Below are 20,590 nucleotides of genomic sequence, written 5' to 3'. Positions count from 1 at the left end.
AAAATTAAAATATTTGTAAATTAATTTTCGTAAACATACTTACTTCTAAGTAGTCATAGGCGCATTCTGGATGGTATTCTATGTGAAACATGTCAACGAATGTGAATTGGATAACTTGTCCCTCGGTAGCTGGAAAAAAAGTCTTTTTAAGATATGATATTCTCTAAATCTTTTCACTTACACTTCACTCCACATCCTGAGAAAAGTCCTATGCGTGTGTTACATTGATGACCATATGCTGGTACCTTGTGACGTGCTATGGAAATGTACAACATTACGTCATGGAAACACACGACACGTCGTGTCGTAAAAATGTGCGAAGAGTAAGTAGAACATCATGAAGAAATCTTCACACCTGAGAGTTCTATGAGTATCAATATAAATGTGTGTGTTATCTATCTATTCGTAATTGGTATTATGGTCTGTGGCTTTCACCTCTTTTACACTAAGACTTAATGGAGACAATAATAGATCGACTACAAAGTAACTTAATTTAAAGCAAAAGAAAAAGATAAAGCTGATTCTAATCCTTTATTAACAAAATGTTCTTCAATATAAAATGTAAAGTAATATATTATTATCATTCTGATATTAAATGCGTTCATTAAGAAACTAGTTTGAATAAATATGCAGATAGCAATTCTCCAAGACTTGTAAGAGTATTAAAAACTAACTATTAAATAACAATAAATATGGAGGGACACAGAACATTAGTAACTCTCAAATACTTCATTTTACACCGATAATGGCTTAAAATTTCGCCAATTACGATACTTTTAGAATTCCTAAAAGCCATAAACGATTAGAAACTTTGTTCCAAAGATTTAGGGAATTTTGTAATCAATCTTATAACTTCGCACATTATTTAAGTAGGCAAATGTTTTATTGTTATTTTCTTAACGACTTTCAGTTATGGCAAGTTAATCGAATAAGTTTGAGGTTAATTTGACGTTGATGAAATAAGAATAAGGTTATTAATAAATGTTTTTGTGAATAAAGTTTTTAAACGGAAATCGCCCATTATTGATATTCAAACCATGAAACTTGCTACAAATCAACATTTGGAAATTTCTTTAAACTAAACATTGTCAAAAAGCAGTGATAGCCTGGTGGTTAAGAAACTCGGCTTCTTGACCGGTCGACCGGTCAGAGGTTCAAATCTCAGGCACGTAGCTCTGGTTTTTCAAAGTTATGTGCGTATTAGAAATTAATGATCACTTGCTTAAACGGCGCAGGAAAACATCGTGAGGTAATCTGCATACCTGAGAAGTCTTAAAAAATAAAAAATAAATGTTTTCAAAGGTATGAGAAGTCTACCAAAACGCACTTGGCCAGCGCGGTGGACTAAAACTTAATCCTTCTCTTTCTGAGAGGAGATCCATGCCCAGCAGTGGGGCAGTGATGGGTTGTTTATGAAACATTGTCAAATTTCGATGTCTGGTAAGTACAGTTTGAATATTAATAACGGTCTTAGGTCTATATTGCGGATTGTTAAAAATTTCATACAAAAACATTCATCTCACATCATACTAACACCATCTCTGATTGATTAACATTGTATATATTTCAAAATAACTATGTCCGAATAGTTACCATATAGTTAAATGTCGTTTCATATAAAGAACTTTGGAATTTTGGGCAGAAGCCAAAGTTCAATGACCCGTTATCTAAGATACCTATACAAAAATGGTGACCTTTTAATAATAGTTCGCTTGTAGATATTTGTGTATCCTCATATTATTTTTATCATAATATTTATTAGGATCCTTAGTAAGATTATTTTTATCACGAACCATATTATCATTATTACATTCTCATGTTTTCTTTAGTACCTAACTATTGTAAGATTGTAAATATGTCTGTTTTGGTATTTGTTTACGTATTGGCCCATACGATTTCCTAGTTCTTACACGTTCCGCTAGGGGCGCTGATTGGAAATTGTATGGGCCAATACGTAAACAAATACCAACAGTCATATTTGTCAAAACGTAAAAACTCATGGTAAGGGTACCGATCTATTGACCAGAATTCAGTTATTCTACTATTATAGTACGTAAAATTCTCGTGTCACAATGTTAGTTACCGTACTCCTCCGAAACGGCTTTACCGATTTTGACCAAATTTTATATGCATATTCAGTAGGTATGAGAATCGGCTACTATCTATTTTTCATACCCCTAAGTGATAGGGGTTGTTCACCCTTAACATTTTTTTATTTATATGCCAACACAACGTTTGCCGGGTCAGCTAGTAATAATATAAAAGGTCTTTGAGTGGTAATAAGTATTTCTGATAAGCATATTATTATGAAAAATAAGAGGTACCGGAGATTCCAAACTTCGTGAACTTCTGACATTCTCACTACATTTCTACCGAAAACATAATTTGTATAATGTTAATATGAATATCTGTGTGGCAGAGGGGTCACAATACCGGTGCAGAAGTTCCCAGGTTCGATTCCCGACTAAATATTCATCTAAATTATGAATTTAAATTCCTGTTTCTGGGTCTGGGTGATATTTGTCTATGTGTGTGTATATGACAACCACGATATGCAATTCTCTGTATGGGGGCTGTAAGTGTAGGAAACGTCTATTACTTACTATTACCATTACATTATTAAAAAATACTTACCATTAATAACGGTAACACAATTTGCATTATTATAATACATTTTGTTTCCACTATTCTTGTCATGTGGATGTGATATGGTCTTCTGGGCTGTGCTATTATTCAGCTGGAACGCTTCACACTTCTCTAAATCATCTTCTCTTCTTACTCTATTTCTCCTCTCACTCTCTTCTACGTCTACTGGTTTTAACTTTAGTTTAGGTTTAAAATTTTTCCGATTCACTTTCTCTCTCCTTTCCGCTTCAAGCCTCTCCAAATGTAGTCTATGTAACTCTAAATTCTTAACAATTGGACTGTTTTTGTCTTTATAAATTTCATCAAAATTAACAATGTTAGAATTATTTGCTGTAAGATTATTTACATTAATTACACTTCCATATGATACATTATTATCTACATTATTATTTACATTATTGGTCCTTATTGTTTCCATTTTCAGATCTGTATTATTTTCTAGTTTCTTTATTTGTTTAACTCCGTCTATAAAGGTTCGCATGTTTATGCTATTTTCATAATTAATTCTCCCTGATGCAATGCCGATGTTGGAACACACTGAAACAAAAAGGAATTAAATTAAATTTATTGAAACAATTACAGGGTACATATGTTTGTAATAATACGCTGTACTTTATAAAAATAAAGTTATAGGTTGTTGTTTATGTTAAGAATAGTTTGTTTTTTATTTGTACTTTCGTATAATTTACCTTTACCCAGGTAAACGTCCTTAATATAAGGGCTGTTTATATAATAAAAGTAGAAAATGAGAATGCAGCCCACCAGATGGTAAATGGCTATTGTCATCCATGGACATCTGTCGTCAACCCTAAACAATATAAAAGTCCTATTTAAGGTCTACTTAAGTATACTACCACTGAGGACCAAGTTGGAACGGCTCGGATAACTATGTCGTAACGTAAGATACACCTTTCAAAGAAAAAGAGTTGAAGAATAAAGGTTTATCACCTTCAAATTCATTTTTCAAAAAGTAAGTTAGTTTTGTAAATTATATTGCACAAGGTATATTTTTACGCCATAATAAAAGTCCATTTTTTTCCTTCTCTACACTTTTCGTACGATATTCTTAAATTTATTGCTGTTATTATAAGAAAGTATAATTTGAATAAGTTTTTGTATTAACCTATTTGTTTAAGTGATAGCTACAAAAGAGAGACTTTATTATATATTTTTTATAATATAGGAGTAGCAGTCTAGCGTGCAGTCCACGTGATGGTAAGTGGCTACTGCCGCCGATGGACATCTGTGATCAAGCCCAGATAGGATTAGATATTTCTTCCTGTGGTCGGTCACAGATGTGCTGCTACTCGTGAGGATTAAGCTGGAACATCTCCACCACCACACCCTTCAAACCAGAACACAGCAGCGCTCAACACTGCTGTTACGAGGCAGAAATAGGCAGAAATATCTAGACAGCGGTAGATTAGTTGACTTAATTAGCTTATATCTAAGGCATAGGCTATTTTTACACTCTGTGTACGGAACCCTAACGAAAAATAAAGAGTCCTACAGATTCTTCGACCTAATTTGAATAGACGGCAATATTTTTTCGAATGATTCGGCAACATTTCCACGTGAGGAACTCCCCTGACCCTGGCATAAGGAACGCCTTCATAAATTACTCGGAGGGCGGCAACCCTGCCGGATGGGTAATACAAGTCATGGTTAGCGAACACAGCCTTTGCACGGGAATTTATGGTGCCTTTTTATGTAATGGAAGATGTGCAGTCTATCTGATTGTAACTGCTATATAATATACTGTAATCGAGAAGACTTGGCGAAGAAAATGAGCACGCAATTGAACTGACGGTAAGTGGCCACTGCCGTCCATGAGAATCTGTAATCAACATCAGATAAGATGAGACACGTACCTGAGATATGTCTCCATTACTCCATTCTTGCAAGTGGAACTCAGCAGTGCTTAACACTGCTGTTATAAGGCAAAAATAGGTGTATCGGTGGTGCCGCCGGAGTCGAACCACACAGGATTTTACTACCTTCGAATTGGTATGTTAAGGGGGTACTGCGGCAAAAAGAAGATTGGGTAGTTTCTGAAACTTTTTCTGGTAAGAGGGGGCGGCGGGGAGGGGGGGAGAGATAGTCTACTAAAGTAGACGAAAAGCCCCACCTCCCTATATAAACCCATAAGTATATTAGCACTAGCTGACCCGGCAAACGTTGTGTTGCCATATAAATAAAAAAAAAAGTGTGTGTGTGTCAGCTACGACGCACGATTGGAGTTTACTCCTTACGAACGATAATTATGATATATATCGAATAGAAAATACCAATTAACCGCATCCATGTGTTTTTTGGATTCTTCTTCATTATCATCTAAATCAATTTCTTGCGTATTTTCAAATATTTTTGCAACTTTAATCACTTGATGATTTGTTTAATAGTACATAAAAATACACGTATCAATGCATAGAAGTACAAGAAAACTTTAAAATCAAAACATTAAAACTTGATGGTTAGGTTGCTGTTTATGTACGTTGTATATAGATGTATATATGGGCGCATGGGTATAATAGCGCCATCTAGTGGCAAGTTTTATAAATTGTAAGTTTGCAAGTTTATCAATCTATGTATTTTGGTTCCAAATATTATAATGGTAACTTAATATAATTGTTTATATTAAAGTAAATTTTAATATACTATAATTATTTATATTTAAAACAATGTTAAACATTTTATAACTTAAAACTTAATAATTATAATTTCTTTGCCATCTATAAAATATCCTTGTTGCAATTTACGGATGCAATTTATATGAGACTCAATAAACATGTTATTATATGTAATTTGGATTGTTTCTGAATGTTTTATAATTCTAGAATTCATTTAAAACGTATTGCTAATTTTATATAACTTATTTTGAACATAATTCATTAGCAATAATTCTGTAATAAATATTAAATAATACTGTTTTGAATTTTCCCCTTTAATCGTTGATAGATGGTGCTGATCAATAATGCATCCATTTTTATAAGTTAAATTAATATATCAGTAACTTACAAAAGCCTCTTTATGTTAAAAACTTATTTTGCTAATATTATATCTAATTCAATTGCTTACTGATTTTATATGTTACTCTTCTTTAAAAACGTTCTTAAAAGATTGTTAATCATATTATGGCGCCAATGTTCATATTTTTCACAGTGTTTATAAATGATCAAACCTATAACTTAATTTATGCAAAAATGTAAACAAATTAGTTAATGACGTTTTAATGTTTTATATATTGCTAATTATTTTTATTGTAATAATTACTTTCATATGGGATTTGAACTTACTGTATTTTAAATTAATAAAAGCACTCTTGATTCATATTTTGGTTAAAAACGCTACTTCCTTTTTGAGAGGATATGATGATTGTAATAAAAAGGAGGGATTGTAATGGATCATTAATATATTCGTATTTGGCTTATTTTAAATTATCTATGTTTTATTTGTGGCTAAAAATACTTTTAGTATGTAGTCTGTGAACCTATTTTACCGATACAACGCATTCCTTCACGTCACTAGTACAAAAAAATAAAATTATGACATTTCTATTCACTGGTGTTGCGCGTAAAGTGTGTGTTCAATATTCAAATTTGTGTTCAATATTCAAATAATTTGTATATGATAGTTCCGTAATATTAAACTAGATGGCGCTGCTAAAACAGCCGTTGAATCACGCTGTTGAGAACCTTTCGTAGATACTATAAGAGGCCCCTTGTAAATTTATTAATATATATTCAGTGGAACATATAAGTGTGTTTTTTATTCAAGTGTGGTTAGTAACAACCCCTCAGCCCCCTCACCTCTCTCCGAATACGAACAGTGTGGATATATATGTTTGTCTCTTTCTACGTTACGCCTCAACTTTTCGTGTTACACTTGATTTTACTCCTCATAAAATTTCCGTACCGGGCCTTATAACTCAAATCGTTTCATAAGGAGTAAACTCCAATAAACTCCAAAAAATGTTAAGTGAACAACCCTTATCACGTAGGGGTATGAAAACTATATAGTAGCCGATTTCCAGACCCACTGAATATGCATACAAAATTTGGTGAAAATCGGTAAAGCCGTTTCGGAGGAGTACGGTAACTAACATTGTGAAACGAGAATGTTAAATATAAGATAGTAATATTGCAGTAAATCAATTTTTAAAAAGTATGGAATTAATCTCCATTAAATTATCTCGACAATAGTATGCAAAAAAAATTTTAACAAAAAAATAAAACCGACTTCTGTCACTACAAAGTAAAAAATAATTGAAATAAATGTTGGTTTAGTACATATTTCTGAAGTCGGCGCTCAATATATTTCGTTTGATAACAGCGTAAACAGCGTGTCCAATATGAGCGCCAACTTCAGAAATATGTACTAAACCAACATTTATTTCAATTATTTTTTACTTTGTAGTGACATAGAAGTCGGTTTTATTTTTTTGTTAAATTTTTTTTTTTCACCCTTTTTAGTGATGATATGCTAACGTTCGTATTAATATTATGTAAAATTGTATAAAGGTGATCATGAATAAAGGTAAGGTCTGAATTCATACGGATTGGACCCACCCGCTCGCAGGGCGCTGCCGCGCCCTTCTCGCTTAGTTTTATATTGTCTTATATGTTCCAACCTAACCTAACCAATTCAATACGAAACACTATAGGCGAGGCTTTATGAGATACTAATTATTGGCTAGGTTAGGTAGGAACAGATAAGTAAATAAATCAAACTAGGTGGTAAAACTCTGCGAGTGAACCGGTCCAATTTACCTTAATTCAATAGTTAAGAAAAGAAATAGGAGTTGAAGGTCAAATTTCTCATCATATATCTCTGTCTAGCAACTTCATTACAACAAATGTATATTCTATATACTTTACATGGGAGGCACATCTGCATCATCAGGATTGAAGAATTGAAGGTCATATTTTCCATCATATGTCTCTACTCAAAGACCTCATCATATATTCGTAAGCTCCAAATGCCTAACTTGTATGATTGAGGCAGGAGGCACTTCTGCATTATCAGAGTTGAAGAGTAGAAGGTCAAATTTTCCATCATATATCTCTACCTATCAACCTTATTGAATATTCATAAGCATCAAATGGCTAACTTGTATGGTTGAGGCAGGAGGCACCTCTGCATTATCAGAGTTGAAGAGTAGAAGGTCAAATTTTCCATCATATATCTCAACTTATCGATTTTATTAAATATCCATAAGTTCCAAATGCCTAACTTGTATGGTTGAGGCAGGAGGCACTTCTGCATTACCAGGGTTGAAGAGTTGAAGGTCAAATTTTCCATCATATCATGTTAACCCAGATACTCAATGTTCATTTTAAGTTTCATGAGAATTGAGTGGGCAGAAGGTAAGTTGTCATAAAATATGTAAAAAGCAGGGGTAGTGATGATGAGTTCCACCCCATAACCTAAATACTAATCATCAGAGCATACTAATGTTAAGGTAGGAATGTACCGCAACGAAACTCCCTTTCATATGAAAAAAAGAAAATTAAAATTGATTAAGAAATACTCGACTTATACAAGTTTATATGAAATCGGGTTTTTCCAATTTTCCGGGAAAACTGGCGGAAATTTTCATATTTCCTCGAAATGGGACCCCCTGTGAAACTAGCCGCATACAATGGTGTATGAATCATGTCGATCGGTCGCGGCATCGCGAAAAAATCGCCGAACAAACATAAAAAAAAAAAAAAATATATATATACGGTCGAATTGAGTAACCTCCTCCTTTTTCGAAGTCGGTTAAAAATATCTTGATTCCGTGAACTATCAAGGCTATAATAATAAAAATAGCCGCCAAAATGAAGCGAAAAAAATTTTTCGATCGTAAAGCACTCTCTGATGCTTCGCATCATGAGTCGTGCAATTAACTAGTCACTACTGTTTAACCGACTTCGAAAAAGGAGGAGGTTACTCAATTCGACCGTATATATATTTTTTTTTTTTTTTTTATGTTTGTTCGGCGATTTTTTCGCGATGCCGCGACCGATCGACATGATTCATACACCATTGTATGCGGCTAGTTTCACAGGGGGTCCCATTTCGAGGAAATTTGAAAATTTCCGCCAGTTTTCCCGGAAAATTGGAAAAACCCGATTTCATATAAACTTGAATAAGTCGAGTATTTCTTAACCAATTTTAATTTTCTTTTTTTCATATGAAAGGGTGTTTCGTTGCGGTACTTTCCTACCTTAACATTAGTACGCTCTGATGATTAGAATTTAAGTTATGGGGTGGAACTCATCATCACTACCCCTGCTTTTTACATATTTTATGACAACTTACCTTCTGCCCACTCAATCCTCATGAAACTTAAAATGAACATTGAGTGTCTAGGTTATCATGATATAATGGAAAATTTGACCTTCAACTCTTCAACCCTGGTAATGCAGAAGTGCCTCCTGCCTCAACCATACAAGTTAGGCATTTGGAACTTATGGATATTTAATAAAGTCGATAAGTTGAGATATATGATGGAAAATTTGACCTTCCACTCTTCAACTCTGATAATGCAGAGGTGCCTCCTGCCTCAGCCATACAAGTTAGGCATTTGATGCTTATGAATATTCAATAAGGTTGATAGGTAGAGATATATGATGGAAAATTTGACCTTCTACTCTTCAACTCTGATAATGCAGAAGTGCCTCCTGCCTCAACCATACAACTTAGGCATTTGGAGCTTACGAATATATGATAAGGTCTTTGAGTAGAGACATATGATGGAAGATATGACCTTCAATTCTTCAATCCTGATGATGCAGAGGTGCCTCCCATGTAAAGTATATAGATTAGACATTTGTTGTAATGAAGTAGCTAGACAGAGATATATGATGAAAAATTTGACCATCAACTCCTTTTTCTTTTCTTAACTATTGAATTAAGGTAAATTGGACCGGTTCACTCGCAGAGTTTTACCACCTAGTTTGATTTATTTACTTATCTGTTCCTACCTAACCTAGCCAATAATTAGTATCTCATAAAGCTTCGCCTATAGTGTTTCGTATTGAATTGGTTAGGTTAGGTTGGAACATATAAGACAATATAAAACTAAGCGAGAAGGGCGCGGCAGCGCCCTGCGAGCGGGTGGGTCCAATCCGTATCTATTCAGACCTTACCTTTATTCATGATCACATTTATACAGTTTTACATAATATTAATACAAACGTTAGCATATCATCACTAAAAAGGGTGAAAAAAAAAATTTTAACAAAAAAATAAAACCGACTTCTATGTCACTTACTTACTTACTTACTCCGGTGGCTCGCTGACCCGAAGTGAGTCTTGGCCTCCGATACGAGAAGTCGCCATTTCTCCCGATCCTGTGCAATTTCTTGCCAGTTGTGTTGTTCTAGCTCCCTGAGGTCCCTGACTGCTTCATCTTTCCAGCGGTATTTAGGCCGTCCAACTGGTCTTCGCCCGTCAGGAACACCTAGGTATGTGCGCTTCGGGGCTCGATCTTCTCCCATTCTCTCTACGTGTCCGAGCCATCGGAGCCTACTTGATTTCGTTTCTCCTATGACGTTAGGCTCGGAGACCAGATGTTTTATCTCGCGATTCTTACGTTTTCTCCAACGGCCATCCTCTCCTCTTGTTGGACCAAGAATAACTCTGAGTATCTTCCTCTCTGCTCTTAGGAGCTTATTCTCTTCTTTCTGCGTAAGTGTCCAAGTTTCGCAGCCATATGTCAAGACCGGACGGATAACCGTTTTATAGATTTGGATCTTGGTTTTCCTGCTGAGAAGTTTGGACGCCAAGACTTTATGGAGTGCAGCACTACACTTAAGGGCATTTTGTATCCTTGAATCAATTTCTTCCCTTGAGTGTGTGTCTGTGATGGTGCATCCAAGGTATTTAAATTTGCTTGCTCCTTTGTAAGTGGATCCTCCAGCGGTAAGATTCTTCCGACTCTCTCGTGTGTTTTTATACCGTTTCATATGAAGGTACTCAGTCTTGTTCTTGTTTATTCGGAGCCCAACCTTTTTAGCCTCTCGCTCTAGAGTTTCGGCTGCTGCTTGGATTTCCCTGCGCTGGCCCTCACGGCGTAAGGGAGCGTCCCCCGGGTGGCGGATGGGGGAGTGGTCGACAGTACGGATTATCCAGCTGATCGGCTAGGTCCGATGGACCCGTTGACCAAAGTAGGGTGTGGTCCTCCAGCAATATGGGGGTTGTGCGGCGGGTTAACACCCCGTCCACGTAAAAATTTTCTGTTACGAAACTGATACGAGAAACAAAACGATCCGATCCCAAAACCAACGACCTTCGGCATGGATTAAAGGAACTCCGATTAGCATCATGGAATGTACAAAGTTTATTCAGACCAGGAGCAATGCAACAGGTATACAAGGAACTCCAAAGATACAATATTATTATAGCCGCGTTACAAGAAGTGAGATGGCCGGGACAGGGTGAGTGCAATATTGATAACAGCGCGGTACTCTTCTATAATGGCAGTGACATCGGACACCACACTTGTGGAACAGGTTTTATAGTCCAAAAAGCGTTTGCAGGTCATGTCATAAAATTCTATGGCATAACAGATAGGATTTCAGTTTTACGTGTGAGAAGCCAGTTTACCAATATTACCATTATAAACGCTTACGCTCCTACTGACGGGTCAGACGACGACATAAAGGACACTTTCTATGCGGACTTAGAATTAGTATATGACCAGGCCCCCGAATATGATATCAAAATCGTGCTCGGTGATTTTAACGCTAAGATAGGTAAAGAAGAAATTTTCTTTCCTACCATCGGGAGACATAGCAAACATGACCAGAGCACAGATAATGGAGTAAGATTAATCAGTTTCGGAACATCAAAGTCCTTGGTGATAAAAAGCACAATGTTTCCACACAAAGAAATTCACAAAGGAACATGGATATCACCAGATGGACGGACCATAAACCAAATAGATCATGTTCTGGTAGACGCGAGGCACAAAAGTGTCATTGAAGATGTAAGAACTTATCGGGGAGCAGATTGTGACAGCGATCATTACTTACTCGGAATTAAAATTAAAGCTAAAATCAAGATTACTAGAAGTAAGCGTGGAAATAACGAAGACTTAATAGACACAGAAGCGCTAAAGAGCGAGAATCTAAGAAATGAATTTCAACTTGAATTAAGTAACCGATTTCAAAATTTGGACTTAGAAGAAGATGTAAATAAGGCCTGGAAGAAGATAAAGGATGTCACTAAGTCTGTTGCATTGCAAGTATGTGGAAAAAGAAAGAGAAAGAAACGACGAAAATGGTGGACAGAGGAGTGTGAAAAAGCTGTCTCACTGAAAAGGAAGTACAGAATACTAGCTACACAAGATAACGCCTGGAAGGAAAGATATCTCGCTGCGAAGAGGGATGCCAGAGTACAGATAAGACGTGCGAAAAGAGAATATCTAGAGAGCATAGTGAAAGGAATGGAAGTATTAATACGGGAAAATAACTGCAGAAAGTTTTATCAAGAGATAAGGACAGCTAGAAAGGGATACCAGCCTACCACGCAATTCCTGGAAGATAACGAAGGCAACTTTATAATAGAAAAGGAGCAGCGAAAGAAGATCTGGCGAGAATACTTTCAAGAACTTCTCAACTGTCGCTCAACAGATGAACTCGTCACGATCGATATCCATGAAGAAGAAAACAACGAAGAAGTGAAACCACCAGACCGAGAAGACGTGAAAAGGGCGATAATGAGGCTAAAGAACAACAAGTCCCCTGGAGCCGACAACATACCAGGAGAAATCTGGAAATATGGAGGTGATGCCATACACGAACAGCTCTATAGTTTAATTTTGAATATCTGGCATACAGAACAGCAACCAGACGAATGGAATGTTGGCGTGATCTGCCCCATACTGAAAAAAGGATGCAGGAAAAAATGTACTAATTACAGAGGGATTGCACTGCTTCCCACCGCTTACAAAATACTATCCTATGTGCTATTGGATAGACTGGAACCATACGCGGAACAAATTCTGGGCGATTACCAGTGTGGTTTCAGAAGGAACCGTAGCACCATAGATCAAATCTTTTTGATTAAGCAATTGATGGAAAAACGGTGGGAGTATGCTCAAAGTTTACATGCTCTTTTCATAGATTTCACCAAGGCCTATGATTCTATAGATAGGAATCAGCTATATAGGATACTTGCCGTTTTTAAAATACCAAAGAAATTGATCAATCTGGTAAAGGCAGCCACAAGAATTAGCTTAATGCATGTCAAGGTAGACGGGGAACTAACTGACCAATTTGCAGTGGTAACTGGCCTTAAGCAGGGGGATGCCCTGTCGCCGGTGCTATTCAACCTAGTACTAGAATATATCATCCGCAACTTATTAATGATGAAATATGGGATTAATCTAGGTGGAGAGCACAAAGTGACTGGGTATGCTGATGATATAGCAATTCTTGGGCAAACAGAGCGGGAAATCTATGTCACTACAAAGTAAAAAATAATTGAAATAAATGTTGGTTTAGTACATATTTCTGAAGTCGGCGCTCATATTGGACACGCTGTTATCAAACGAAATATATTGAGCGCCGACTTCAGAAATATGTACTAAACCAACATTTATTTCAATTATTTTTTACTTTGTAGTGACATAGAAGTCGGTTTTATTTTTTTGTTAAAATTTTTTTTTTACCAATGCTATTAGGTCTTGAAGGTGGTAGAACCCTTTGGGGTTTGACTCCTGCGGCACCACCGCCACACCTATTTCTACCTAATAACAGCAGTGTTAGGAGCTGCTGTGTTCCGGTTTGAAGGGTGTGGTAAGGAAGACAGACTTTTCCGAGGCGTTCCAGCTTAGTCCTCAGGGGTAGCGGCGCATCTGTGGCCGACCTCAGGTAAGAATATCTTATCTTATCTTGGGTTGATTACAGATGTCCATGGGCGGCCGTAGCCACTTACCATCAGGACGGCAGGCTCGTCTGCTACTCTTACATTATAAAAAATAATAATTATTATTATAGGTCTGTTTATCACTGTCGTAAGATGGAAAAAGTTGTGGGGATAGTGCCGCCATTTTCTTAATTTATAGTTGTAGTTTTAAAAATGTATAGTATTTGATATTTTAGTATGAACAAGGAACCTTACCCTTAACTTAATTATTTAAACTTCCAGAGAAGGAAATAACATTCTGTTATAAATAATATTCTGTTAACGTAATTATTCGATCTCAATTCTTTAGTTGAATCCTTATAAGCTTCTAGGATTTTTTTCAGAAAAGTAATGCAAATTTTGATTTAGCTCTAAAAATCGCCTTTATAAAACGTCTTTTTATGCTTGCAAGTAATATAATATAAAGCTTATATACACAGTTAAATAAAATTATGATTTCTACAAGCATATATCCACATATATGTTAATATATATAACTCAACATAGTGATCTATCAACGCACAGGCCAAACCACTGAAAGCTCCACCTCCCTATATAAACCCATAAGTATATTTAGCACTAGCTGACCCGGCAAACGTTGTGTTGCCATATAAATAAAAAAATGTTAAGTGAACAACCCTTATCACGTAGGGGTATGAAAACTATATAGTAGCCGATTTCCAGACCCAATGAATATGCATACAAAATTTGGTGAAAATCGGTAAAACCGTTTCGAAGGAGTACGGTAACTAACATTGTGACACGAGAAATGTTAATTATGAGATAAAAATTAACTAAATAGTCACTACTGTTTTACCAATGTTAGGTCTTGAAAGTGTTAGAACCCTTTGTGGTTTGACTCCTGCGGCACCACCGTCACACCTATTTCTACCTAATAACAGCAGTGTTAGGAGCTGCTGTGTTCCGGTTTGAAGGGTGTGGTAAGGGAGACAGACATTTCCGAGGCGTTCCAGCTTAGTCCTCAGGGGTAGCGGCGCATCTGTGGCCGACCTCAGGTAAGAATATCTTATCTTATCTGGGGTTGATTACCGATGTCCATGGGCGGCAGTAGCCACTTACTATCAGGTGGACTGCATGCTCGTCTGCTACTCTTACATTATAAAAAATAATTATTATTATTATAGGTCTGTTTATCACTGTCGTAAGACGGAAAAAGTTGTAGGGATAGTGCCGCCATTTTCTTAATTTATAGTCATAGTTTTAAAAATGTATAGTATTTGATATTTTAGCATGAACAAGGAACCTTACCCTTAACTTAAATATTGAAACTTCCAGAGAAGGAAATATTATTCTGTTATAAATAATATTCTGTTAACGTATTTATTCGATCTCAATTCTTTAGTTGAATCCTTATAAGCTTCTAGGATTTTTTTCAGAAAAGTAATGCATATTTTGATTTAGCTCTAAAAATCGCCTTTATAAAACGTCTTTTTATGCTTGCAAGTAATATAATATAAAGCTTATATACAGAGTTAAATAAAATTATGATTTCTACAAGCATATATCCACATATATGTTAATATATATAACTCAACATAGTGATCTATCAACGCACAGCCCAAACCACTGGACGGATCGGGCTGCAATTTGGCAGGCAGGTTGATGTTATGACGTAGGCATCCGCGAAGAAAGGATTTTGATCAATTCTACCAAGATGATGAAAATATTACTTCGTAATGCGAGCCAAGCCGCGGACAATAGCTCGTATTATATAAACTCTATATACAGAGTTAAATAAAATTATGATTTCTACGAGCTTATATCCACATATAATAATATGTTAACATATACGTATTAACGGAATATGCGTACAAAGGTGACCCAGACGGTATCTTGGCGGGGTTGCCAGTAAAAGGGTCAAAAATAGGTAGGGAAGGTACAATGATGCCACCTTCTCTTTAAAAGGGTTAAACATATGCAAAATATTCTTATATTTATGAAAATTTGCTGTATTTAAGCAACATTTACTCTTAGTGGTCAAACCGTCTTGTACTCTTAAAAGATGTAGCTTACGTTTTGTTTTTTCTAAAAACCCTTCTAATAATATATATTCTTTTGAATTTGCATACAAGTTACAAATTAGTTTGTTGCTTGCAATTCCGATGAAGGAAAAAGTAAGGGAGGTAGGCACGAGCGACAGTTTATGTAGACAAACCGTCGCCGGTGGTCGTCGACTGTTGTTAACCGTCGACGACTGTCGAAGGCTATTGTCGACTGTCGCTGACTGTCGTAGACTTGCTAGTAGACTAGCTGACAATCTGCGACTGTCACTGACTATATGCGAATGTCGCTGACTATCTGCGACTGTCGCTGACTATCTGCGATTATCTGAAACTGTCTGCGGAAATCACGACCCGACGGTCGTCGGTCACTGTCGACATGAAAATAGATATACATACACATAAATAAGACTGTGAGACATATGAGTACATACATATAACTTTCATGTCCATGGGCGGCAGTTGCTGCATAGCACCAAAATAGTTCCCAGAACATTGTAACCAAGACATGATTTGGTAGATCTTTTTAGTTATTTTTGATATGTCAGTCTATACACCAAGCGATCATTTCAAAATACTCGCGGTGTATCTGATACTAAAAGGTTAATGTCTCCTAAGGTTGACCGTTACTATAAAATAAAAGTGTTTTACGTATAGAACTGTACTTAAGGTTTAAGAGTGTGATGGCCATAAGTTTCTTGGGGCGTCAGTTCAGATGGCAATGAATAAATTAGAGGCCGCGGGCCGCGCCTCCAGGGAGCCGTTTCAGCCGCTGCCGTAGTGATGTGACATGGTGTGCGATTTGAGAGACTTGGCAACTTTTGAAGTTAGAGTTTTAGTGGTAGAGCCAGTATGGTTCGATTAGGAAGGTACCATAGCCAGACACATTTTTAGCTTCGGAAGGTGGCAAAGCCTTTAGTTCGACTCTAGCGGAACAACCACCACATCTATTTATACCTAATAATAGCGGTGTTAAATGCTGTGTTTTGATTTGAAGGATGTGTTAAAAGAGACATATTTGTCTGTGGCGGTCCAGCTTGGTACTCAGAGGTAGCATGTGCCAATTTCAGGCAGAAATGCAATCATATCATGGGTTATTATAGATGTGTACGGGTAGCAGTAGCCACTTCTCATCATATAAAATGTATGCTAATTTGCTACTTCTTTGTTATAGAAAAATAGATACCCAATTTAAAAATTGATAAATTAAGGTGATTTGAGTGACTTGGCAACTTTTGAGATTTGAGTTTTGAGAAGAGGTAGAGCCAGTACTTCGACTTGGTAGATACCGGCAGACCATTTTCTAGCGTGAAGCAGTTTTATAGATAGATAGATTTTAGTTATAAGACGACCAACGTAATTCTCAGAAGTGTTTTTTCAAGATAGTAGAACTAGTATGATTTGACTAACTAACCTATCCAGGTTAGCGATTTCTAGCCTAAAACAATTATGCATGCCAGTTATCTGGCGAAGGTAGTGAGGCGATTTTAGTCTAAAGAAACCAAAATATTTCTTAGACCTAGTGACTTTTGCCAATTAATTTAAAAATCTAACTAAAAACAAAAAGGTCCCATCCCTAGCAGGTTTTCATAGAGAAAGAATATGAGGGGCGATGAAACATACCGTAGACATTATGTCTGGCACTGGGGACGCCTCTTTTATTTTTCTACACTAAGCGCGGTTGAATGCCACTGTGTTGACATTGTAAAGGAAATGACGCTGTTGTGTTTTTTATTGCTAGGCTGAGTGCAAACGTTTTTCGATGGAGAAAATTTGTGATAGTTATAAATTATCGGTTGTTAAAACAGGATCTTATTAGTCTGTGTGTCGGCTTAAAACAGGATCTTATTAGTCTGTGTGTCTGTCAGTTTGTTGCTTTAGCCGTCTGTCGCAGGGCTCTATCTCTTGTACCATAATAGATGGATAAAAAACGTTTAAATTGATCCTATTACAAAAGCAGGTATTTTTCGATTCAAAATGCATGCACTTTGAAGCTGATATGATAAAATTACTGAAAATTAAAAAAAATAATATGGAAACTGAACCCACTGTATAAGAGTTCGACTCGCACTTGGTTATTTTTTTTCTTTTTTTATGTCTATCGTTCTCATACTAGGCAAGACTCCTTGCTTTCAAAGTATTAATTACTTCCACGTACGTTTAAGTATTCCTTGAAAGCACTAGAAAAGTTATTTAAAAAACTAACAGCGCAGTTTTGAATCTATTCAAAAGGAGTTCAACTTACTCTTGCAAATAGAAATTCAGCTGATTTCAGACATCTTAAGTTTCCTACACCTGCTTGCACAGGTGCTCGGTAAATGGCTCGAATATAGAAAATTCTAGTTCTGATAATGTCTGCTTAAAACAGAAAACTGCAAAATTTAGTTTTTGCTCCCATAATATTAAGTATGTAGCCTAGTGTTACTAACTATAATGTGGAGACATTCCTGTTCAGGATTATTAAGAGTTCGTTGTTGCTTAAACTATTATTAATATCATTCGGCTAAGTCAGATTAGCCTAATAGCTAAAAAGTCGGCGTCTCAATCGGGGTTATGAGGTTCAAATGTTTGCCTGTCCTGACCTGAGAGTCCTCCAAGACCTGAGATCTTGGAGGACTCTTGAGGTCTTGAATAAAGTTGGAACGTCTCGGATAAGTATGTCTCCATTACCACGTCAACATGATCATCTTATATATAAAATTCTTGTGTCACAATGTTAGTTACCGTACTCCTCCGAAACGGCCGAACTCCGAACTTTACCGATTTTCACCAAATTTTATATTCATATTCAGTAGGTCTGAGAATCGGCTACTATCTTTTTTTCATACCCCTAAATGATAAGGGTTGTTCACCCTTAACATTTTTTTATTTATATGGCAACATAACGTTAGCCTGGTCAGCTAGTTTTTTATAAAAATATTCGCTGTAATCGTAAGGAAATATCGCGAGGAAACCTAGATGTCTGAGAGTTCCTAAAAATAAAGTTATTAAGGGTGTGTGAAGTCAGAAACATCGCTTGGGCAACGCGATGGACTATACCTAAACTCCTCTGACTCTGAAAGAAGACACGTGCCCAGCAGTGGGACAGTAATGGGTGTAGAACGACACAACTCCCAAAAATCACGGGAAGTTCAAACCGAGGATTTTGAATTCAGATTCATAACTACGTTATCATTGCTTAATATTCCTATCACGTTCAAACCAGAAGTCAGTGCAAACAGCTGTTTAAGGCAGAAATAGATGCGGCGGTAATATTTTAAGTTGAATTGGCTGCGAGTGGTGTGTAGGTAACTACTTGCACGTGCTAAAGATTTATTTAATGACATAAGAAACACAGTCCTTGTACACACACTTGAAGGTGGTAGAACACTTTGTGGTTCGACTCCGGCGGCACCACCACCACACCTATTTCTACCTTTTTTTTTGTTGACGAGGGGGAAACCTTCAAAAGGTACCCGACGCCATGGGAGTGACGCCGGGTTATGTGGGATTTTTACCGCACTAAAACCTTTTCGGTGGCCGTACTCCTACGAAACGGCTTTACCGATTTATACCAAATTTTATATGCATATTCAGTAGGTCTGACAATCAGCTACTATCTATTTTTCATATCCCTAAGTGATAAGGGTTGTTCACACTTAACATTTTTTTATTTATATGGCAACACAAGGTTTGCGGGGTCAGTTAGTATTTTTATAAGTTTTTTTATAGATTAGGTTAATATTATAAATGGCGTATTTTGTGTAAAGGGCTCTTTCTACACTCAAAGCCCCACACTAAGAACAAAAACCCAGACCCAGAAGAAATCTAAATTCTTAACTCAAATGTCTGTCTAGCCGGGGTTCTAGCCCGGAACCCTTTGCGTGTCAGACCATCGTGATCGCTCAGCCATCCGAGTCGTGAAAATGAAATAAATGCGAACAATATATTTAAAACTTAGAAATTTATTATCACTTGCTTAAACGGTGAAGGAAAACATCGTGAAAAAACATGCATACCTGAGAGATTAAAAAAAATAATCAAAGGTATGTGAAGTCTACCAATACGCAATTGGCCAGCGCGGTGGAGTATGGCCTAATCCTTCTCATTATGAGAGGAGACCCGTGCCCAGCAGTGTGACAATAATGGGTTGATGATGATGATATTTAAAACTACCTACTCCACAAAAACTTCGTATATTCCTACCATATTTTCCTAAGTATTTCGGGAGTATTCGTAAATTCCGTACAATAATTTATTCATAGCCCATCAGAACTAACGCGGCTTTCTTCGGGAAGAAATTTATGACCATCGATCTCTTAAGCACGCCGCCCATTATGTACTTCGAAGGGCCTATTACCATCCCTTGTGGACTGCTTAAAGTTCGTAGGGTGCGGGTTCGAACTTGGTAATTCTGATTTTAAGTTATGTGGTTATTAAAACTAAAAGTGGTGTAAGGAAAAGTGCCTGCGTAAGTGTGTCATCATCATGAACCCATTAATGCCCCACTGCTGGGCTCAGGTCTCCTCTCGGAATGAGAAGGATTAGGCCATAGTCCACCGCGCTGGCCAATTGCGTATTGAAAACTTTTGTTTCAAGATTTCTCAGGTATGCAGGTTTGCTCACGATGTTTGCCTTCACCGTTTAAGCAAGTGATAATTAATTTCTAATACGCACATAACTTTGAAAAATCAGGAGAGCGTGCCTGGGATTTGAACCTCGGACCCCTTGATCAAAAGGCCGAGTTTCTTAACCACTAGGCTATCATTGTTTTTTGAGAACACAGCAGCGCCTAACACTGCTGTTATTAGGTAGAAATAGGTGTGGCGGTGGTGCCGCCGGAGTCGAACCACAAAAGGTTTTACCTTCAAAAGTACTATCATATTCGTAAGGTTTTTACTGCATCTGTGATCGACCGCTAGGGGAACCTTTATTTTATATGGAGTTGACCTGTGACGATGACGATGGTAATATAAATACAAAAGGTTCTACCATCTTCGATATTTCATAAACAAATCGGATGTCAAGTAAGGTAAGCTAAATGC

General features: G+C 36.7%; 1 protein-coding gene across 1 annotated transcript in view; it reads right to left on the bottom strand.

The window, feature by feature from the left end:
* Window positions 1-20,590, bottom strand: part of Neto (Neuropilin and tolloid-like) — a 51,563-nt gene that overhangs the window by 16,275 nt on the left and 14,698 nt on the right. The window contains exons 2-3 of the mRNA XM_073092049.1: window positions 2,635-3,183; window positions 44-129 (exon numbers count right to left, since the gene is read on the bottom strand). Of these exons, the coding sequence (XP_072948150.1) occupies window positions 44-129; window positions 2,635-3,183 (635 nt within the window). The remainder of the gene's footprint in view (window positions 1-43; window positions 130-2,634; window positions 3,184-20,590) is intronic.

The sequence above is a fragment of the Epargyreus clarus genome, unplaced genomic scaffold (genome assembly GCF_041222505.1).
Source record: "Epargyreus clarus isolate Ecla_fem2 unplaced genomic scaffold, WU_Ecla_fem_2.2 ptg000035l, whole genome shotgun sequence".
NCBI classification, from domain to species: domain Eukaryota; kingdom Metazoa; phylum Arthropoda; class Insecta; order Lepidoptera; family Hesperiidae; genus Epargyreus; species Epargyreus clarus.
The sequence above is the reverse complement of the archived record's forward strand: the minus strand, read 5'-3'. Positions and strand labels throughout refer to the sequence as shown.